The sequence below is a fragment of the Eschrichtius robustus genome, chromosome 20 (genome assembly GCF_028021215.1).
Source record: "Eschrichtius robustus isolate mEscRob2 chromosome 20, mEscRob2.pri, whole genome shotgun sequence".
In the NCBI taxonomy this organism is placed as follows: Eukaryota; Metazoa; Chordata; class Mammalia; order Artiodactyla; family Eschrichtiidae; genus Eschrichtius; species Eschrichtius robustus.
The window spans coordinates 48,738,430-48,762,176 of record NC_090843.1 but is presented as its reverse complement, the minus strand read 5'-3'; the positions used below and the strand labels follow the sequence as shown (position 1 = coordinate 48,762,176).

The 23,747-nt window shown below is 35.3% G+C and overlaps 1 protein-coding gene across 12 annotated transcripts in view; it reads left to right on the top strand.

The window, feature by feature from the left end:
• Window positions 1–22,754, top strand: part of ZNF207 (zinc finger protein 207) — a 28,767-nt gene extending 6,013 nt beyond the window's left edge. Inside the window, exons 3-16 of one of the 12 annotated variants that reach the window (XR_011072023.1) lie at window positions 310–448; window positions 1,168–1,338; window positions 1,458–1,533; window positions 2,043–2,090; window positions 3,171–3,241; window positions 5,536–5,693; window positions 6,881–6,973; window positions 7,992–8,234; window positions 8,829–8,988; window positions 9,131–9,315; window positions 9,533–9,615; window positions 12,443–12,497; window positions 16,454–18,605; window positions 21,714–22,754. Coding sequence is in view for 7 of the 12 variants with exons in the window: in XM_068531669.1 (XP_068387770.1) it covers window positions 310–448; window positions 1,168–1,338; window positions 1,458–1,533; window positions 2,043–2,090; window positions 3,171–3,241; window positions 5,536–5,693; window positions 6,881–6,973; window positions 7,992–8,234; window positions 8,829–8,988; window positions 9,131–9,291 (1,320 nt within the window). In the remaining 5 variants the exon portion in view is untranslated. Of the gene's footprint in view, window positions 1–309; window positions 449–1,167; window positions 1,339–1,457; window positions 1,534–2,042; window positions 2,091–3,170; window positions 3,242–5,535; window positions 5,694–6,880; window positions 6,974–7,991; window positions 8,235–8,828; window positions 8,989–9,130; window positions 9,985–12,442; window positions 12,498–16,453; window positions 18,606–20,167; window positions 20,218–21,713 lie in introns of those variants that run through there. The other 11 variants (XR_011072021.1, XR_011072020.1, XR_011072022.1 and 8 more) reach the window with 11 other exon arrangements.
• Window positions 22,755–23,747: the final 993 nt, after the last annotated feature.

Below are 23,747 nucleotides of genomic sequence, written 5' to 3'. Positions count from 1 at the left end.
TTACATACACAGTATTTTTCTTAATCCTAAAAATGACCCCAGAAGTTAGGTGCTGAATAGGTGAAGTAAACTGAAACTTAGGTCAAAGAATTTGCCTAATCTCACATAGCTAGTAGGCCATAAAGCTGGGGCTTGAATCCACATAGTCTCACTATGGAACCAGTCATTCTTAACCATTATACTAAGTGGTCTCTGAGTAATTTAAAATTACTCTTTAAAAAGACTTTCATGAGGCACTTTTGTCTATCTAATGGAAGGTTTCTGTTTTGTTTGTGTGGGTTTTTTTTTTTTTTTTTTTTTTAATATTAGGTGCATAAAGAGACAATAGATGCAGTACCAAATGCAATACCTGGGAGAACAGACATAGAGTTGGAAATATATGGTATGGAAGGTATTCCAGAAAAAGACATGGATGAAAGAAGACGACTTCTTGAACAGAAAACACAAGGTAAATACTAAGATGTATGCTTTTTCTTGATACAGCTTAACTAGTGAGAGTATTATTACAATATTTTCAAGTATAAATTTAATGGTAGATGTTAGGTCCATTCAGAATTCCAATTTTGAGGGTTTTTTTTTTTTGGTCTTATGTTCGAAGTTAATGTATTTTATTTGTATATGTGGTAGCATTTGGATCATTCCATACATTTTATAATATTTTTACTCATAACTGAATTCCAGGTGGATTTAGCAAGTGTTGAGGCCTTTGAAAAGGAAGGTAGCTTGTTTTGATTTATGAAACCACTAATTGTAAATCTTTTTAGCGGTGTATTTGACTTGGGATTTGCGGCCCTCTCCTATCCCAATGATAGAAACTTACTAATAACCTATGAAATCTTTTGTTTTGAAAAGCATTACGGAGAGGTCAGACTAGTTTTCATAGTTTACCTTTTGGAGTGGAATAGAAAGCTCTTTTTTACAGTATAACTGCTTTAGGAAAATGTTCTTTACCTGCCATAGAATAGGGAAAGGATGTTAACCTTCTTGCTTAATACAGATTGAAAAAACATTTGAAGAGTAAAGAGCAGTGTTAACTGAGTTTTTTTTGGAAGAAAAATCTCGGGAGCTAGTTGCACAGAAATAAAATTTTTAAATGTTGAATGTCTTAAACTTGCTTAGGTTTTCTTTTTTTACTCTATGGGAAAAATTAATTTAAACTTTTTTTAGCAGAGAGTCAAAAAAAGAAACAACAAGAGGATTCTGATGAATATGATGATGATGACTCTGCAGCTTCAACTTCATTTCAACCACAGCCTGTTCAACCTCAACAAGGTTATATCCCCCCAATGGCACAACCAGGACTACCACCAGTTCCAGGAGCACCAGGAATGCCTCCAGGTAGCACATAAGGCTTCTTACAATTTAACATTCTCAGGTCTTTGTTGACACAGTTTAGAAGTATTAATTTTTTCCTCTTAACCCTTTTTTATTTTTTTGGTTGAAATTCTTGTTCATAGGCATACCTCCATTAATGCCAGGTGTTCCTCCTCTGATGCCAGGAATGCCACCAGTTATGCCAGGAATGCCACCTGGGTAAGAAAACTCTTTTAATTGACTTGTGGGCTTGTGCCTAGTAATGATCTTTTTCAACTTGGGTGTGTTACATCACTTAAATGTTACTTTGCTGTTTTTTTTTTTCTTTTTGCTTCTAAAAGGTATGGGCTCTGTAACTATTAAGCTTACCTAATAAAGGGATCTACTAATAAATTTAAGGAATATAAATTTGACTCTGAAGAGAATAGATTTTTGGGTTTTACGATGTATGTAGGCAGCCATCTGCTTCAGTTGCATCTGATGTAATTAAAGTAGTTGGTTGTAGATTTGAGTTTCTGAGATTCAAAACTGTCCATGACACTTTGTAGTTGTGACAAGAAGCAAACTCTGTAAATGATTTGTCAAGGCATCAAGAACTAAAATGAATATGAGGTGCTCGTGCCCATCACTTTTATTTAAGTATTGTTGGATGTGAGAGGTATACAATACACTTTCCCACTGTATTTTGAAAATCAGTTAGATTTTGATTTTGTCATACATTTTCACAGATTGCATCATCAGAGAAAATACACCCAGTCATTTTGCGGTGAAAACATGTAAGCATCTCATTCGTAATGTAATTCAGGAGGTATAATCATAATGTCATTTTTTTGTGTGTTTAATGGTATCTATTAAGTTGACTTCAGAAGTTTTCTAATCTTCCTCACTAAAACTTCTAAACTTTGCAAACTGATTGACACAGATCTCTTAAAGGAGGGAACTAAAACATCTGTGAGGAAATCGTAATAGACTCATATAAACAAAGCATTTTCTAATTGTACAGCTGTTTTCCCCAAACTGCTAAAAGTAAGGGGACTTAGTAAAAAGGGTTGATATTTAAGAAAGAGTATATATTCCTTTGCCAAATTACGTGCTCTGTTACTGTAGAAGGTAATTGATTTTTCTTCTAAGAAAATCTATATATAGAAGTTGTTCTGATAAGAATCCTAAATCATTAATTCACAAACTTGTAATTTTTTAAGTGAATTGGACACTGATATTTGAAGGTGAGCTCTTTTAAGGAAAGGAAAACAAATATGGGTTGTGTTTTTAAGTCCTGGTTTAGTGTTAGGAACTTTGTACATGAAAAGTAGGGATTCTCAGTTTACTTTTGATTATCTTTAATTTTGATGGTAGTTTTTCCGTGCCTGTCCAGAACAAATCTTTACTCCACAGAGTACATTCAGTATTTTCATTTTGAAAAAATCTGATAACTCTAAAATATAGAGGATTTTTTTGTTTTGTTTTTTTGATTAATATTCTGTGGATATTTTCCAAGTGAGACAAAAGGTGATTTTGTTTTCCAGTTACACACGTTTTGGATAAGGCCTCTTGTTTATATTAAGGAGAGTATAATAATTGTTCTCAGTGACTTTAAATGTATTAAAATGTTCTGTTAACAAAGACTGAATTTTTTCCCCTATTTTACTGGTAAACCAAAGAGTTTGCTGGTTTTTAGGGAATTTATTTTGATAGAATTGTTTTAGTGTGTTGTGTGTTCTTTCAGCTTGATTGATTTCAGTATTAGGGGTCAAATTCAAGTCTTATCTATTGTTTCAGGCTTTAGCCAAAATATTTTCTAATGTTTTATACTGTTAATTAACTTTAGTTGTCTCTTGAAATTTGCTTTCTAATAGAATGATGCCAATGGGTGGGATGATGCCACCTGGACCGGGAATACCACCTCTGATGCCTGGTATGCCACCAGGTATGAAATGTTAGTTTCCTTTTTAATATGACAGAAGTGCTTTATTCTTAAGTATTTTAGACAGATTTGCGGGCATTGGTGCAGTTTTAAAATTGGTGTAATTTTAAAGTTTCTATAAGTTAGTGACTTTTTATTTTATTTTATATATTTTTTTTTGTGGAAGAGCGCAGATATATATTTCCTGGCTTATTATTTTTTTAAAATAAATTTATTTATTAATTTATTTGTTTTTGGCTGTGTTGGGTCTTCGTTTCTGTGCGAGGGCTTTCTCCAGTTGCGGCAAGCGGGGCCCACTCTTCATCGCGGTGCGCGGGCCTCTCACTGTCGCGGCCTCTCGTTGCGGAGCACAGGCTCCAGACGCGCAGGCTCAGCAGTTGTGGATCACGGGCCCAATTGCTCTGCGGTATGTGGGATCCTCCCAGACCAGGGCTCGAACCCGTGTCCCCTGCATTGGCAGGCAGACTCTCAACCCCTGCGCCACCAGGGAAGCCCCAGTGACTTCTTTTTAAAATTACTGTGAGAAATGTGATGATCTCGTTTTGTTCCGAGTTCCGAGTTTTGAAATAGTAAAAGTAGTCCTCAAAGCAACCAGAATGAGTCACTGAGCCTGTGACTTAAGAGTGGTTATGGGCTTCCCTGGTGGCGCAGTGGTTGAGAATCTGCCTGCCAATGCAGGGGACACGGGTTCGAGCCCTGGTCTGGGAAGATCCCACATGCCGCGGAGCAGCTAGGCCCGTGAGCCACAACTACTGAGCCTGCGCGTTTGGAGCCTGTGCTCCGCAACAAGAGAGGCCGCGACAGTGAGAGGCCCGCGCACGGCGATGAAGAGCGGCCCCCACTCGCCACAACCAGAGAAAGCCCACGCACAGAAACGAAGACCCAACACAGCCAAAAATAAATAAAGCGTAAAAATTAAAAAAAAAAAAAAAAAAAAAGAGTGGTTATATCTGTTAGGAATATTTTAGGCAAGTACTAGAGACTCTTAACAAGTAATAGAGAAATCCAACAAACTATTAAACAATGTAGGTATTTATTATCTCACTCAACCTAGAAGTGGTAGACTCAGTGGCTCCAGTGATAACAAGAACCCATACTTTAAAAATTTTCCACTTTACCAACCTTAGCTTTCTCTCTCAGACATGTAACTCAGTAGTTATAAGATCTCAGGCAAGAAAGGGTGCTTTCCTTTTTCTTGTATTGGGGAACAAAGTAACTTTCCCAGAATCTCCTTAGCCTTTTACATATCATTGGCCAGAAATAGGTCTAATGGAGCTTCTAGGTGCAGGGAAGCCTGGGAAGTAAAGTATCTTTACTTTTTAGCTTACAGTGTGGGGAAAGGGATTTGGTTAGCCCAGTAAATGTGCCACAGAGGTCTTCATGAGGCTCTCTGAGTCCATTGCCTAGCATTTTAATCCTAGCAAGTTTGGTTTGCAGTCTATAGCCAGATTCAGATGTACTCAAGTGATAGTGTAAAAGGAACAGAAAAATAAAGCAGCAGCAAAATATGAATCATGCCAGTGCAACCATTAATTTATAGGCAACAGCTTCACGTACATCATGCTCTGAGAGAATTTTAGGCATTTAAATGAATACAGAAAAATAACCTATGTTCACTTGGTAATGTGAAGTCAGTAAAAGTTTTAAGTTACATTGAGGAACTTCAAAGAATGCCTAGTGGTATATTTTAGGAAAATTTGTGTATTTAAAGCACACTTAAAGGAATAACTTAGTTTCTGGAAAAATTTTTATGGGTATATGACCTATTAACAGTTTTTACTGTAGTTTGCATTAGAGTTCTGGAAACATCTGTTAGATGATTGAAATAATTCTATATGTTTCAAAAATTCGCTGCATCAGTAATATCAATAAGCCTAATTGTTGGCTTTGCCCATATACAGGGTTTCTAGTGGTATCTTTCATGTCCCAAAATTCTGAAGAGACGCAAAGGTGTGGAAAGTTGGAGGCAAAACTGTTCCAAGGGGGCAAGTGCCTAAGTACTTCGAGCTTCATTGAGTTCAGCAGTCAGTCGTCAGTATTGATAACTTTGTAGTATAAAATCTTTTTTTTGTGTGTGTCTGTGCCGCACGGCTTATGAGATCTTGGTTCCCTTACCAGGGATTGATCCCGGGCCACAGCAGTGAAAGCTGAGTCCTAACCACTGGACTGCCAGGGAATTCCCTAGAATCATTTTAAATTTAATTTAGTATGTTTTAATGGCAAAGTTTTGAGGAAGTATTTTTTCTAAACTAAATGTTTCAGCAACCGGGTCCCACTCCAGTATTTCTTCTCTGCAGGTATGCCCCCTCCTGTTCCACGTCCTGGAATTCCTCCAATGACTCAAGCACAGGCTGTTTCAGCGCCAGGTATTCTTAACAGACCACCTGCACCAACAGCAACAGTTCCAGCTCCACAGCCTCCAGTTACTAAGCCTCTTTTCCCCAGTGCAGGACAGGTAAGGTGAAATTTCTGAAAAAGAGTGCACTTATATTTCAAGGTAAAGTGGAGTTATTCACTGAACTCTTTGAAAATGTCAAGTCATTTTAAAAATTGTAATCTTCTTAATACAATTTATTAGCTATACTGAAGAAGTGGCGTTCTCTTCCATTTTTGCACACATTGATTTCCTTTACTCATAAAAGGTTGACTGGAACCAGAAAATAGTGTAGTATGTTATTTTTTCGTAGTTGTGAACTCTGGTTATTCTTAGCTTTAGTTAGAAATGAAAATTTAATTTCTGGGAACTTAAATACATAAAAATGTTATGAGGTCCTCCTTTACCTAATGAGCTATGAGTAGAATGAAAACCAAAGTCAAAGATGAAAAATCCTAAGACCTTAGCAAATAATTTTTGGGCTCTTCCTTTAGTCTAGAATTGTGACAGACAGTAGTGCCTCACTGTTGCTGGAAGGGCATCATTTAACGTCTTTTGACCTAGTCATACTCATATTTCCTACTCGTCCTTTTTTTTTTCTCCCCAGAACTCAGAAGCAAAAAGTCCTTCTTTTATATATAGCATGTATATAATGGTTGTTACCTTTGCTTTTTCCCCCCAGTTTGATTCAGAGTTAAGCAGATGTATTTAATTCATTCAGAATTGAGACGCTCAGGATGTATGTTCTTTATTGTTCACCTTAAAATTATCCCTTAGATGTTTCCTTTTTTCAAATTTTTTTCTGTTTGTAGTTCCTAAATTAAAAGCATTACTTTTTAAGTACATTAACTTATGTTTTCGATGTGGGGGGATTTTGTTTATTGTTTTTTGTTTATCCTACTAAACTTTTGGCAAAAATTGTAGTTACCGATGGAGAATTGGATTGAAGTGTCAATAATGCATCATAATTCTCAGTTTAAGGTACCAGTTTTGAAATATCATAGTGTAAAACATTAGTTTTAGGGGAAAAAACCTGTGGTTAATTAGGTTTATTGGTGTAGAATTTAAAAAGTTTTTTTGAGGCTCATAGTGTCACTGTTTATTGTAAGTGCATTAACTGCCTGCCTCTATATATAAAACAGATTTGATTGCATTGTATTTTGCATTTAGAAAAATGCAATCTATACTGAAAAAAAAGTCTACCACGTGGCTTATTTTCACCCATTTGTTTGGAGACTTTTCATTGTTTCCTTTCTTTTATGCTACAGATGGGGACACCTGTAACAAGCTCAAGTACAGCTTCATCCAATTCAGAAAGTCTGTCTGCGTCTTCTAAAGCTCTGTTTCCTAGCGCAGCACAAGTACGCAGGAAGTTGCAGTTTAAAATTGTTAAAAATGGCTTTATAACTTCATTAACCCTTTGGACCCTACTTTAAAACTAAATCTTTTCCCAAAAATATATTATGTTTAATTTTTTTAAAGTAAAATTAATGGCTTATAAATCAATGGTATTTGAAAATTTGAACTGCACACTAATAGAAAAAAATATACCCCAAACTCCTATGGTTCTAAAGGGTTAAAAGCATGTAAGCAGTAAATGCATTTTAGTGGCCAATGGTTAGCCTGATGCATGATTAAGCTATTCTGTTTTATGCTGTTTAATCTAAATGCATCACAGATAATGTAAGGAAATTTAGTACTCTGCATTTGGTTCTAAAAGTTGACCTAGTTTACGTGTTTCAGATGTTCAGTGTTATGAAAAGTAACAAATTTATTACTTGGTAACTTTATACTTAAAAGCTTACTAAACCCTTTAGTCCATCATAATAATCTAGCCATTGTTAATTGGGAGGGCCGTTGTATTACTATATAAAGAGTACTTCTGAAGGACATATCTTTAATGTGTCACCATTGGTAGTTATTATTTATGCTATACTTAGTAACTGAAATTTATCCAAACATTTGTATTCTATAATTTCTAACTCTTTTTTTTTTTTTTGAGCTCCTTGGTAGATTAATTTTAAGAAGGAGTTTAGAATGATGATAATAGAAAATATGCTATTCCATTATATGATAATATATTTCTTCAGTTAGGAATAAATACGAAGCTTTGTAAATTAAGTAATTTCTGGTGAGGAGATAGATGATATCTGAGAAGTTACATAAGTAGTCTAACTTGTTTCTTGTTTCCACTGCTGTGTTTTGGATGTGCATCTTTTGGTATTATGTGTTATCTTGAATTTTGTGGATTGATCATGATTTTAACTTTAAGTTTTGTCCCTTATTGAATGTTAGTGTCTTGTTTTTAAGTTAAATAGGCAGTAGATATATTCAGTTTTGGGTTTTGAAGTTTTGTTGATGAAAGATAATGTTTTACAGGCTCAGGCAGCTGTCCAAGGACCTGTTGGTACAGACTTCAAGCCCTTAAATAGTACCCCTGCAACAACTACAGAACCCCCAAAGCCTACATTCCCTGCATATACACAGTCTACAGCTTCAACCACTAGTACAACAAATAGCACTGCAGCTAAACCAGCAGCTTCAATAACAAGTAAGCCTGCTACACTTACGACGACCAGTGCAACCAGTAAGTTGATCCATCCAGATGAGGATATATCGCTGGTAAGTTGTTTACATTTCTTACTAGCAGAGTTTGATTGAGTACTGTGGTAGCAACTTGTCCATTTGAAAAGTTTTAATTTGTATACCAGTGGTCTTATGATTTGATTGAATGCTAAGTGATTTTTACCATTCTGATTTTTAAGAACCACAAAACAAAGTGAATATTGCATGTTTTGATCTTAGATACGTCCCCCCTAAGACTATTTCTAAAAGAAGACAGTGAGTTGGGTTCTTATTCTCTCAAAAATTATTTTTGTTGTTCATAAATTTAATTAATTGAAGAAACAAGTGTGAGATAGAATCTGCAGGTTCCTTGCAGTCCATATACCTTCTTCATTACACAGTTTCTTGCTGAAGCAATTTATAATTTCTGGAAAGTTGTTCAATATAACATGCTTCAAATATAAAAATAGCTAAAGTTTTCTTAAGGCATCAAGATTTTAAGTAGTTGGACTGGTTTGTGGGGTGAAAGTAATTGGCACATAAGGGAACATTTAAAAATCACTCTTACTCTATAAAGACTTTAGATGCTTACCTTCATGCTTAACACACTCTGTGTTCAGATGTTTCACATTCACATATTTTTATTCTTAGGAAGAGAGAAGAGCACAGTTACCTAAATATCAACGTAATCTTCCTCGACCAGGACAGGCTCCCATTGGTAATCCACCTGTTGGACCAATTGGAGGTATGATGCCACCACAGCCAGGCATCCCACAGCAACAAGGAATGAGACCCCCAATGCCGCCTCATGGTATTCCTCTTTTTACGTTTATTTTATTTAGTGGATTTTCTGAGTGTACACATAAAACAGATTTATCTGAAAAATGCATTGCATTTAAAAGTACAATGCTCAGACTCAATCTATTTTTTTGTGTTTTAAATGTGTTTTTTAGGTCAGTATGGTGGTCATCATCAAGGCATGCCAGGTTATCTTCCTGGTGCTATGCCGCCGTATGGGCAGGGACCGCCAATGGTGCCCCCTTACCAAGGTGGGCCTCCTCGACCTCCGATGGGAATGAGACCTCCTGTAATGTCGCAAGGTGGCCGTTACTGATCTTACTTCAATCCAGTCTAATAGGTTTGGAGATTAAACCTTTTCTCAACTTGTGCTGTTTATATAGCCAAGCTTCCGTCAATAAGGCTTCATTGTGACTTTAACAAACATTATCTTCCCACATACCAGGAACTATTGGACATTTATTTTACATGGGAAAATTTATTTGGAATAATAAAGCAGGAACTTTTCCTGAAGTTGCAATTTATACTGTATGGCTTCTTTTTCATGTTTCATCTAGGTTTTTAGAAGTGAAGTATAGTAAATTTGGTTCGTTATATTGTGAAGGCGCTGGAATTACATGAACATACCACCCTAATAAAGGCAAGTTCTGTAAGCTTATGTTGCTATTTGTAAAGTTATGCCTTCACAGCATTTCAGATGCTGTTGGACTTCATGTCCCCAACCTAGCTTGGTGAGGGCTGTAACTGTCTTCAAGTACCTGTACATTGGAAGTCTGAATGTGTAACAATATTTAATGTATTTAGAGTTCCTCATGTTTCAGGGTTTAAGAAATCTGACCCACCAAGGTCATGTGACTTTTCTGTACTGTTAAACTTCACTGTAATAAAAGAGAGAAAAATTTATGCCTTTTTATTCATAACCCAGCTGTGGACCACTGCCTGAAAGGTTTGTACAGATGCATGCCACAGTAGATGTCCACATAATAAAATTCATAGTTATACCAATGCAGTTTTGATATATCATTGGATTCTGTCTTTGAATTGTAGGTTGCTCCTTAGCTGCATGTATTAAACTGGACAGTATATGTAGAATTGTATGTTAGTCCTTCAGTTGACAGAAAAACTTAGATATACGTATGAGTCATTACATGGGTATGAAATCTTTGTATTATGTCACCTTTCCACCCCCTTGGTGTGTCAATATATGTTAGCTATCATAGATATTTGAAATGTAAACCTTAATATTCCCTCCTTCCTGCTGATGTTTAGAGCCTAGTGCCAGACCCATTCATTTCCTTCCGATTATTTTTGAGACTGCGGTACTGTGTGGACCTCAGAAGCTTTTCAGGTGCAAACTTCTAGAAGCTTAGGTGCATGCAGTAATAGCCTTCTGTACTGTTAATGACTGGTATATATTCTAATGTAATGATGAGAATCTACATGTGCCTCTGTTAAGATGGTTAACAGATGGATTTGAAATTTTTTATTTTATTATGTTCCTGGAAGATTACATTATTTCTTTGATTAAATGGCTGCCTTCTGTTATTATTAAGCCTAAATGGCTTTTTACTGTTAACCTTTTCATCCTTGGAAATTTGAATGTTCAACTGTGCTCTATGGAGAACTTTTCTGTAGAGATGACTGCTATTATTCAGTATCTTATGTTGTGAGTCTCATATATTAATAGCCTTGTTGACCTCTTTTTGGCATCCATTTTTTTGATCTTCATTTTTGCAGAGTACTTTTATGACTAAGTATCAGATGACCTGTACAAAGTATAATTATTAATATATCATGAACTCAGGTTTAGTTTTCCTCAATATAAAGTTAAGACGGCTAAGAAAATAACATTTCTTTATAACCTTTATGTGAAGGTGTAGGTATAAGGCACAGAATCTGAAGTTTTGTTTAAACAAAAGAAAGCTTTAACCATATTAAGAAAATACTGAAAGATGTTTTAATTATCATAAAAGAGTGTATATAAGTGACAAGTAAAAGTCATTCATCTTAAACAAAACATTGTAAGTATTAACAAAGCTGAGTGTTATTTTAAATCTGCTATTTTGCTCCAGTGGTTTTACAGCTCCTGTGCTATTTTTTTTTTCCTGTGCTATTTTTGAGGGTCAAAAAATTTCATAGTTTGAAAAGGCAACGTGCATGTATCGCCAAGAATGCATTTCTTCCTGCTGCCAGCAGCCAAGTCTCTACCCCTTTCTCACCAAACGCCTGTCTACGTAAATAGTTTTGAAATTATATACTTCTTAGATTTGGCAGCATGTTTAAAATACTGCCAAAGAAAGACCTGTGTTGAAAATCTTTAAGGTAAAAATGGCATAATTAAATTTAGAATTATTAAATAGGAAATATTCTCCCAAACCAAATGTCTCTCAAGCATTTCATGTACAGGCTTATCAACAAACTACGAATGGATTATAGCAGTGGGGGAGAGGGATCAGGAAGAGGAAAAAAAATGGGTTAGTAATGTTTCAAAAATTATGCAAAGCTTGATTTGCATTTAATGCAAAGAGAACCAATATATTGAGGTTTGTTGCTTTCTGAGGTCAGAAAGGAGAAAATATTGCCACTTTTAAAGAAGTGATAGAATTCTAATTAAAAGTTAATTCAGAATGTTAAGCATAACACTTAGGCACATCATCATTCATCTCTTGTATTTTGTAGGTATATGGCTCAGATGGTGCCCATTTGGTATATTTCATGTGTAATTTGTGCATGCATCAGAGCATAATTAAGCTTCTAGAAAATATCTTTTACCTAATTGCTTCTGGGGTCCATAATGTGGTTAAATCACGAGTGGAACAAATTATGTTGAAATAATTAACTCTGACTTACGCTTTCTTAAAGAATAGATGGAGTTGAGTTGAAATAAACTTCATCTGCCCTCACAGAAGACAGCTTTGGGGACTTGATATATACCGGCAGGCATTGTGATTGCCATAATTTAGGAAGTTGTAAGATTAATGGGGCTGCCAGTTTTGGCTCTACCTTACATCCACTGTTACCACTTTCTTTAAAAAAACAAACGATTTTTGTCTGGCACTAGTTTCTATTGTGTGTATGACAGTAACAAGACCAGCAGGTGAGGATCAACTTTTGAGTGACTGCTGGATATCATTTGATTTGAATACTTACTATTTTAGCAATCTTTCACACTTTTACTGTTAGGAATGGGGTAAATATTCTTTGAGCACTCCTGTTCCACTGATCAAGTCACATACTGAACTTAAACTCAGTTTAATTAAATTTAGTTATTTGCAGGGGTGGGCGAGATTCCCAATAAAAGTATGGGCTCAGAGTGGAATTATAATGGACAATAGATTTTTTTTTTTTTTTTAAAGAGCTACTCTTTTTTCCTTTGCTTGCTTGGTCATTGGGATTTTTTTTAATGCATGTCTTTTAAATTAATTGGGTAATGTTTTTCTAAAATTAAAATTTTCTTCTTCCTATAGCCCTGCCATAGGACAGGCTGAGGCTGAGTCTCAGTGTTGCCCTGTTCAGTCTGAGGCAAGTGGGATTTATTTTATTCCTTATAGGGGCTTTCACAGCTTTATGGCTGTTGGATATTCACGTCCCCAAACTTGCAGCAAGTTTGGTGAAGGCCCCTAAATTTAATTAAATTTAGGATTTTTATACTCTTTTGGCAGAGAAGGCTCTATATTAATATTCACGTTTGACTGTGGTGTTAATAAACAGAAAAAAGTATTTGACATGTAATTTTATGTAATTTACTTGGTGTTACATAATATTTAACAGCCTCAGTAAAGCTGGTGTTATTTATATTGAACTTCAGTAAATTGATGATAAAATTTGACGTTCTTGATTTGGAGGCATGAAATGTTTCGTTCAAATTTTCCCTTTCACTTTTAGGAAAATCTTACTGGTTATTTTCTCCTCAAACTATTAAATTTAACCTCAAGGATAATAATCATTGGAAATGCCACTGGATACTGAAATCTGCATTTTTAATCCCAAAGTTATGCATTGAACGTTAAGGTTGAAAGGTCATCTGGAAATGCTTGTGATTTTTAATATTTCCAAATCTCACCACATTAGAGCAAATGTTAATGTAGAGCCCTGTGAAAAGTGGGAAGATGGTGTGTATGTGTGGTATGTATGCGTATGCACTACACATTTGATATAATAAAAGAGTTTGGGTATTACACACTTATCAGTATGGATGGATTACAAATTTTCAGGCAGCCAAAAACTGAAATTGTTTCACATAGTAAAGTTTAGTATATTGAATTGTGGTTTTGGAACGATTATTTTGAGTTTCATTTTTATCCGTACTGAACAACATTTGATGCAATATGCACACATGAAAAACATCCGTGTTTGTTTCCAACTAAAAATTGCTTTTATTTGGTGGAAAAAGTTGTGTTTATGTGTGTATGTTGTAGTGGGCAAGTAACGGGGGAACTGGAAGAGAGGCCAAAACATTAACTTGGATTATTTTTGTTCCTTCCTGTGTTAAAGCCACTGTTCTATGCAGATAGCATTTTCCTCTGAACGGTAACAGTTCACTTATAGTACAATGTTTAGCAAACCCAGGCTTGTGTTTCTATGTGGTTTTAATTCTTGGAAGCATAAGGAAGAAAAATGCATTAAATGAATTCCAAATTTTCACCTCTGTAATTAGAACATAAGCTTTTCTCTGTAACTGAATCATGGAAAAAAGATATTAATGTTTGAAAAAAGAATGGTGTCACAACAAAAAAATTCCACTGGAATATTTTTACTACCTGCTCAATAACTGCATCTTTTAAGACTCCTCAGTTGGAGTTGTTTTCTATTGCATCCATCATTCCCCAATATACTGAAATAAGAGTGAAGTTGCTTGTCCTAATTCTAATAGTGATCATTGAAGTGATTATAATTGAAATACCCTCTTACATGCTTGAGTACTGGGGTGGGAGGGATTTTCTGAGGGTGACATAATTTGTTGAAGGTGATATAGATATCTAAGATGTAGGTTCTTCGGTCTTTGTAGTCCTCTAACTCAGACAAATACAGTTTTGAGAATTACTTAACTTTCAGGTATCTATTATATCCACAGGTAAAACTTGGTAAATTACTGAAAGGAAATGTTGAAGTCACTTCTTTACTGAGATAAAATTTTAAGTAAACTGACACTTTGTATCAGTTAGGGGATTTTTTAAAAAGTAGTAAACATGTTCCCTAAAATTTTGTGTAAATCAGGTATGTCTTTTTTTAAAGGCGGTATTTATCTACCTTATTGATTAACCTTTGTATGTTATTCCAAAATGAAACTGGTTTTCTTACTCTTTTATGGAAGTCTTCTAAAAGAAGAGATTCATTGACATATAAGGCAGAGTTTTGTAAGGAAACATTCTCCCACTTACACTTCTGCTGGCTGTCTCATGATTTGAATATTAGTATAGGTTACTCCTTTTTAGCCTTCTGTTTCTCAGTATTTTGTTTTCTGTCATCTGAATCATTTTAATAAATGATCTTTTGTTTTAATAGCATAGCAATCATCTAACATTTCTGTGAGATATTTCTTGGCAAAATAAGCAGCTACTTTAATGATGTTATATATAGTGTCATGCACATAGTGGATATTCACAATTTTGTAATTAATGTTGAATTTTCAGAACTATACTTTTAATATCTTGGCTCTTAGGCGTCCCCTGTTATGAATCTAATTCAAACTAATACATAGCAAATGGGGAAAGCAGGACCTCAGTTTGAGCTCCCTAATACTTTAAACATCTCCAACATTTCCAAGTGTTTTCATGTTCTTACTTGGCATTTTTGTAGGAAAATAAGTTTGAAAGTATCATTTTTTAAAAAACTAGATTTCTTCAGTAAGGCTCAGAGGAGAATTGCGTTTTATAAGCATTGTTTTTCTTGCTGTGGACTTCATACAATTTTGCATAATAATTTGGCCATAAAAGAAAGAGCTTTTCATTTTCTTCCCAACTCTGGAAAAATAATAGCTTGAAACTGTATTAGTTTGGAATTTTTGAACCATCTCTCTTTAAATCTATTCAACTAATCTCATGTATATTCTCAGGGGAAATTACATTTTACGAGTCAGGATATAGAAATCATATTAAGGCAGAAATTGGAGACCCAAAGGACATCTTCACTGAAGCTAATTTGAACTATTTTCTATTTGAAGCAAATTGTTGAACACTGTATTATAAATGAAGACTGGTTCATGGTTAGGTTCTTTAGGAGGCAAATAATCACCAGCTTTATCATGAGAATATATGTTTGTGTATATGTTGTAATTTTGGGCACATTAACTACAGAGAAGATACATGTGAGTAAACTGTTTTAACAATTGATTACTTGGACCCCAGCCATTAATTCCACATGCTATAATGGTATGTAAGGTTGTGATGCGGCACAGTTTCAGTAATGTGCTGTGTGTTTGGTCAGGGGTTTGTGTAATGCTTTGTTTGTAAAAAGGGGAAGTCCTTTATTGGAATTCTCTGGGCCTTTTGGCATTCTTACTGTGTCTGGGTTTTTTTTTTTTTTTACCATTATTATGGTTAAGAATCGTATGCCTTCATTTTTGTTTAAATGTGAGGAACTGGCAGTGAAATTCATTGATGCCCAACTTGGATAAAAATGAAGAATGTTGTCTGCCCAGCCTACTACATTTGGGTGAGAGGCTATTGTATAGTATTGTTAGACTTTTAAGAACCTTAAATGTAATGAAAGGTAATAGTATTTTGGCCTTGGTTTACATTTGTTATGCAAGATTTCATCAAATCATTTATTATGATGTAGCTCATTCTTAATATTATTATTTATAAATAATTTGGCAATCAGAGATGAAAATAAACAAGGTTTGCCACATCATTTTCCAGTTTCTACTAATAAAACAAGGCTGCTTAACTACCCAAGTGGACCAAGGGAAGCGTTATTAAAGTTTCTGTAAGTTTGAGTTAGAAAAATATGAGAGATTTAGTTACTGAGCATAGCCTGCCTTTTAGCTATTAGCTTGTTGGTGTACTTCTAGGAGAAGCAACAGAATGTACTTTTCAGCCCATGTTTTTAAATTTGAAAATCTTTAATATACGGAAATGAAGTCAGGTATTTTAGAAGTTGAATTTAAAATATTAAAAATTGCTTGTTTCTGTGGGATGTGTCTACATGTACTTAAATTAGAAATTATCATGAAGAGATTTTTTTCCTAGATATGTGTACCCCCTCTCCTTTTAGAGTAACCCATATCTTTGTAGTACACATACTGGAATATATAATTTATTTAAAATTGAGAGGTGTCCAAGAGATACACAGTATTATTAACTCATTCTTATAAGGTCACTCTAAATTTAATAGCCAATATAAGGTACTTTTTGTAAGACAGGGAAATTTTTTTTAATGTAGTAATGTCAGGCTCTGAGGAAATTTTATGCACATTGACTTTTTAAACTATGAATTGAACTCCTCAGTTTAATACAATTTGTGTTTTTGTTAACTAGCAGCAGAATTTCAGCATTTGCTACTTACTGGTAGAGAAGAAAAATCCCACAGCCCTGCCAGTACAGGTTAGTTTAATCTGTAAGTACCTGATGTTCCTATTCTTTTCAAACATATCCATATAACCCACACCAGGAAGAAAGCTGTGCAGTTACTTAAATGTGAGTATGACATTGGACACTTCTAAACACTCAGTACTTGGGCCAAAGTAGCTCTAGGTTTGCTCACCTTAGTTGTAATAAAGGTGTAATACTGCTTTATTATCGGGTTATGGTTAAACCTAAATAGATATGTTGTACACAGAAGGAAGACAGTGAAAGTTTCAATTGGCTATGTGCCCATGTTGGTATATGGAGTGCAGGGGTTTGGGTCCAGGGTCTCCTACTTAAGCCACTCCTTGGTACTCATACTTACCTTTTAACTTTTTACAGTATGAATCAACAGATAAAAAGTCAAGTTTCCTCACCTCTAGTAGTGATAAATGGTGTGCAGTCATATGCCAGAATATATTTTTATACTGCTTTTTTGTTCTTACATGTTTTTAGTAACCCTTGTTGTAAGTACTAATTTTGTTCATCCTATTTGTAAACTATAACATGTTGGTGCACCTCCACTGTGGGTTCATTTTAATTTGAACTAAGAAGAACCTTTTTAATACTCAAATGAGAGCTGACTACCCATCAAGAAATCTAGACACATTCTTTGTGTATTACTTTTGAGGAGCAGTGAGGACATAACAGGTTATGAAAGTTATGTTAAAGTTCTTACTACTTTCATTGGTTCTACCAGCGTTCATTGTTGTCTTGAACCATCCTTCAGAGATTTCCTTTAACCTTTAAATATTGTGCTCTTATGTTGATAAAAATTTTAAATACTGAGGAGAGAAGAAGAAAGTAGACAATTAGTTTATACAAGCCTGCCTGAACCATTCTGCTATTCTATATGGCTTCCTCTCCACCTTAAGTGTAATGTGAGTCTGTCCGTACAACTACTGATCTTTTACTCCTATTAAACTGGGATGGTGATGAGCCACTGAAAACAGATCATCTTAATGTTATTTTATATGAAAGTCGTGCTTGCAGTTAAGTTTTTTAAAGACCTTGATTTATCAATCGATAATAAAATATATTTTATAAGATATCCACTTGTTTTTTAATATATAGAATTGCCTAAGGGCTTAAGTTTCATTGCCTTTCACAGTTTAATCTGTATAAGAAATGGTGTAGATACAGTGGAAATGGTTTTCCTTAAAACCATCTCTTTAAAGCTGCTTTTCTGGTGAGTACTATTCTATACTTTTATATATCACTTTTTTTCCATTTAAATTTAACTTAAGTTGGACACTTTGATCAAAGTGTATGAGTTTCTACACTCTATTACCTGAATCGGGAATGTTAAGAAGATTATTTTACCTCCTGATGTTTCTCTAATAATTGGGGCTCACTTTTTTCCTGACCTTCACTTAATAGACTATATAACTGCAAAAACTTTAACATGTAAATTATTTCTTTTTGGTGAGATAAGAAAGATGTTTTAACTCAAAACTAGTGTTAAAAGACCAGAATTTCTTTCTGTCCAGTGATTCTTGAGTAGTTAAGCTGGGAATAGAGTTGAAGGAAAGCTTGCCCAAAATGGTCATGCAGACTAATTGCTTACTGGAGTCTCTGAGTGAGGCTTGAGAATTTCAAATGTATTCTTAAATCATTCTAACCTTGCATGAAAAACTTGGGTTGGACTACTGATTTCTGGGACTGTGTATACCAGTGAAAATTAGCCTGAGCATATTTCTAATTACTTGATCCCCTGTTAAATCCCTTCCCTCATTGTAACACAGGGATTTTTTCTCTCTAGCTTTTAGCCACATCCTAGCTAACGTCAGTTTATCTAAGGATGTTTTCACGTTGTATTTCCTGTTGTGATCTTTGTAAGCCAATAATAAAAAGTCAACTCATGCTTTTTAGAATGAACAGTGATAATCTTCTAAAATAAATCTGAAAATTGATAATTTGAATATGTGATAATGGTAATGTATTCTTCTAGATAAGCACTACCCAAAGTGTGGACCCTCAATTTATGTCTTTAAAATTTAAAGTGAAGTAAATTTCTAAGGAACTCTGTCCTTAGAGACAAGGATAAGCAGACACTGAAAATTTGGTAAGTATGTAACTAAATGCATGTAATAGTGATGAGAATAAGTAGCCAAATTTCCACAGTTTAAGCTAATATTTAGATGTGAACAAGAATTCTTGAATCTTCTTTGCGACTTAATGTATGTGTCTAGAATTTTTACATATTTGTGTGCACACTGATTAAATTGAAATGTACCTTACTCCTTTGTCTGCATTGTTTTCTTTTTATTTTGTATGGTGCTTTACTAATTTCATATTTCAGGGTTTTTTCAGGATAGAAATAAGTGGCGGGTAAAGAAAATATCTTCAAGAAGAATTATTTAAATCTTCCTATCTTAAAACTCAGTGATGACTTTCAGTTTATGTAGGCCTTCTGTTTTTCAGCTCCAGTTAAAGCTGACAATAGACAACTGATCAAAAATGGGAAAGAAATCTTTGTGCTCTTTCTGGAATATTGTAGGAATCATTGTATAATAATATTAAGCCAATGCTGGATTTTCATGGAAGGAGTGGTTTTTAAATTAAGAGAAAAAGGTGGTGAGATTTTGGAATCTGTCCTCCCTGGAACTGCATTACTATTAATAAGAAGAGAGTAAATAGAGGTTAAAGTGAAAACATTTAATTACTACAGCAGGGAAGGTGATTTATATCTGAGCGATGTGTCTACATTTTTCTAAACTGGTATAGCGTTATTTTGTGAAGTGGTACAAGATCTTAAAGGGGTGGGACTGGGGTTGGGGGTTGGGGGCGGGTGGCTTCCCTCCATTCAGTCTCCAGGCTTCACTCCAGTATTGTAATGGCAAGGAGGGAAGTGAAGAGCAAGTCATACAAGGGGTATGATACGATGGTAAGGAGGACCTGAACAAAACAAACAAGGGAGGATAAATGCTAGTCCATGTGTATGATTAAATGGTCTAGCTAAACAAAAAAATATTGACTAGTGGCATAACCTTTAAGTAAGTGAACTCTGTGATTTAAAGGTTGTAATTAAATACTAGCTTTAAATTATTACCAACTTTAAAACGGTAGCTGCCCCCCCCCAAAAAAAATCATGGGGGAATTCCCTGGCAGTCCAGTTGTTAGGACTCAGCGCTGTCAATGCCAAATTACTGGGTTCCATCCCTGGGCAGGGAACTAAGATCCTGCAAGCCTGCAGCTTGGGCCCCCCGCCCCCCACCCCAAAAAAGAAAAAAAGAAAACACTAGCAGTTAATACTTGGAATTTTTTGGGGCAGGGTGTATTTAAAATTTTTTCTTACACAAGTAGTAGTGCATTTTGTCACTTTGACATAGTACCTGGAAGATAGTGCATAAGAAAAATGGATGACCACGTTTATAGTTGTTAACTGTATTAAATTTTAGCCTACTGGTGGGGTTTGGATGGAAGAGATGTTCCTAGGTGTTCTTTAGTGTATGGAGCCATGTAATTATTAGAGCTCACAAAAGGCACTGAAGTGTTTATTTTCTTTCTCTTTTGAGGTCATCTGGGAGTGCTTCCTAGGCTTTAAGAAAGCCAAAACTACCATTTGAGAAATGGTACTTTATTTTCATATTGGAAGCAGTTTTCAGTTTTTGTTTTCTTTTAAAGGTTGAAGGATTTTTGCTTCCGCATACTTAAAAGCAAGCCTCTTTTTCAAGGTAATGATTGACCATTAATAAATATTTGAGAAAAAAAACATTTGAGTGCTTGTTCTTAACAAAAATTAGTAAAAATTTTTTTCATTTATTATGATACTTGTCTGAGCCCGTTTTATTAAGTTGTATCCAGAACAAATTCTATTGAGAATGAATTATAATGATACACATCAGCTGCCCTGAACAGTTTTTGGTATGCCTTGGGAAGTAGAATACAAAGTTATTTTTATTAAATATGGAATGTGTATTGGGAGAAAGTATTTAAAGGGTAAATGAGGAGGTTTAGACTGTGGGTATGGGGTAATTGTGATTAGGTATTAAGGTTGAACAAGTAGATGGAGCCAGGAGTAGCATAGTGGTTTAGACTATAGGCATAAAATTAGACCTTGCAATCAGATCCTTCTCCATCATTTAGTAGTTTTATGACCTTGAACAAGTTAACTTCTCTAAAATGATGGTAATTTTCCTAGACTTGTGAGAAAAAGTTACTGTGTGAAACAACTTAGCCTTGCCTGATGGATCAGTGGAAATGGCAGGGCTAGGGACGGGATAGGCAGTTATTGAAAACCTAAAAATTTCATTTAGTAAATATGAATGCCTGTGACATGCTTGGATACTCTCCTGTGTACAGGTAGACAGGAAATGCATCTCAAAAGGGACCTTGGAGTTGAGGATTTAAGAAGCCAGCCATTGCAGAAAGTCTTGTTGGGTAACAGTATTACAGGCAGAAGGAATAGTATGTGCAGAAGCTGAGATGGAAAAGCATAGCATCTTGGAGGAGCAAAAAATGAAGTATATGAGTGGTGGGTTGGGATGGCCTTTGTGCAGCTTGGAAAGGTAGACCAAATCACAGGTCATGGTTTGAATTTTATTCTAATGGAAGTCATTGAAGGACTTTGACCTGTTGAGTAGTATATATGATTTTTAAAAGCTCATTCTAAGTTGTTTGAGGGTGGGGGGATTGGTGGGCAGTATAGGGACTAGTTAGAAGGCAAGAACCTGGCTGTAAACAGAACTCAAGAATAACTGATGTTATGAATTACTATGGCTTAGATGATCATTGGAGAAGAAGTTAGATGATGCCAAACCTAAGCACAAAAAAAGTCAAAACGATTTGAAAGTTAGACTCTTAACACATGGTTTAGCCCACACCTGATCTTTCATTTAGGAAATGTTTATTGAGGATCTGGTAAGGCATTGAGAAAGCTTCAGTCTTTTTAGTTTTAAGGATAAATGCTAACACAAAGTGAAAATGCCCTCTGAGGAAGTTTGGAGGACGGTAATTCCACCTGCCTTGTGTTGGGAAAAAGTGGCATTTGAACTAGGTCTTGAAGAGTTGTTAGGATTTGGACAAATATGAAAAAGTGTTAAGGGAATGACTGGAAAACCCAACAATATAAAGAGGTATGTGAGTGAAAGTTGCAGAGAATGAGAAGAAAATGCAAGGTGTGCCTGTAGAGGTCCTTAAATACCACATTAAGGATATACATTTCCTCTAGGAATTGGAGTGCCTTTGATCTTCACTGATGAGAGTTTCGTTTTGGACTCCACATCTCTTCAGAAGCATCCACAGTCTACCACCAGATCACCAGACGCTGTCACCATTTCCTCAGTGCCACTGTTGTCCTGGTGATGTGGAGTAGTAGGATTCAGGAACAGTAATTGGGCCTGACTGCTATTGACTCAGTCAAGTTAAAACTAAAATTCCTCCGGTTCACAAGGGCTGGCTTAAAACGTTTTGGCAGCCCTCTGTATCTCAGACTTTACTTGGTCACCGTCTTGTAATACCTCAATTTTTTCTGGCACTTTCTCTCAGTAGTAAGACTGCTCCCCTGCTTCAAAAACCTTTCTGTTAGGCCCAGGTAAATCTTATTTCACATAACTGAACTCTTCATAAAACCTTCCCCCAAACTGGTTTTCCACAGTCAGTTTCTAATAGTTGTCTGAGTGTGCTGTTCATCCAGCTTATTTGTACCTGGAGTTTGAAAGGATCAGTAAGCTGCTCATTACTTGAAACAAAACAAACTTATTTATGAGCTCATTTGTTCCATTTGACCTCATGACTTCTATCCCTCTGCTTTAATTTACTGACTCCTGAAAGTTCGTTTTTATTGAAGTCTTTGGCACACTACTTACGTAATAGGTGCTCAATGGCTTTTTTTGTTTGTTTTTTTGAGTGAATGATTAATATTTTTTGAAGAATATGGGTTGTAGTGACACTATTGAAGCAATCACACAACTTTGCAAGTTGTTGTCTAATAGGGTATAATCATACACTGTAGATGTATAACATATAACCTTTTCAACCTTTGCTGAGCCCATGGTGCTGCAAAGCAATTCTGTGTAAGGATATAGTCACCTTTTCCGCTCATTTGTTCCATGTGTCTTCAAATCCTTGTCTGCTTCCTTCCCATGCCAGCACACACGGCATATATGTACTTGTCTCATGGCTTTGCTTCCTAATTCATGAAGGTAATAAAAAGTCAAAGCCTTTAACTTTTAGATACCATAGCTATAAAATAAAATAACCTGTATTTACACCCTTTATTGCTTTGGACTCAATATCCAATTCTTCATGGTAACCCCTTTTACTGTGCTCTGGAAATCCACCAACTGCCTTTTTTTTTTTTTTTTTCTTTTAGAGCAGTTCTAGGTTTACAACAAAATTGAGAGGAGTTCAGGGATTTCTCATATACCTTCTGCCCCCACACCTAGCCTCTCCCATTATCAACATCATTTACCAGAATGGTACTTTTTTTAAAAAATATTATGGATGAATGTACACTGATACATCATAATCACCCAAAGTCTATAGATCTGTAATTTACCATAGGGTTCACTAGATGTGCTTTCTATGGGTTTGAATAAAAGTATAGTGACATATCCATCATTGTAATATACAGAGCGTTTTCACTGCCCTAAACATTCTCTGTGCTCTGCCTATTCATCTCCCCGACTCCCACCCCTAGAAATCACATCTTTTTTTGTTTTTCATAGTTTAACCTTTTTCAGAGTGTCATACAATTGGAATCATACAGCATATAGCCTCAGATAAGCTTCTGTCAGTAATATGTGTTTAAGGGTCTTCCATGTCTTTATGGTTTGTTAGCTCATTTCTTTTTAGTGCTGAATAATATTCAATTGGATGTACCAGTTTATCGATTCACCTACTGAAGGACGTCTTGGTTGCTTCCAGGTTTTGACAGTTACGAGTAAAGCTGCTATAAACATCAATGTGTAGGTTTTTGCGTTGACATAAGGTTTCATGTCGTTTGGAATAAGTGTGAAGAAATGTAATTGCTGGATTGTATGGTAAAAATTGTTTAGCTTTATAAGAAACTTCCAAACTCTGCCAGAGTGTCTGTGCCATTTTGCATACCCACCAGCAATGTATGCAGGCTCCTCCTGCTCTGCATCCTTGCTAGCATTTGGTGGTGTCGGTGTTCTAGACTCTGGCCATTCTAATAGGTGTGTAGTCGTATCTCATTTAACTGTGCATTTCCTTCATATAACATGTAGCATCTTTTCATATG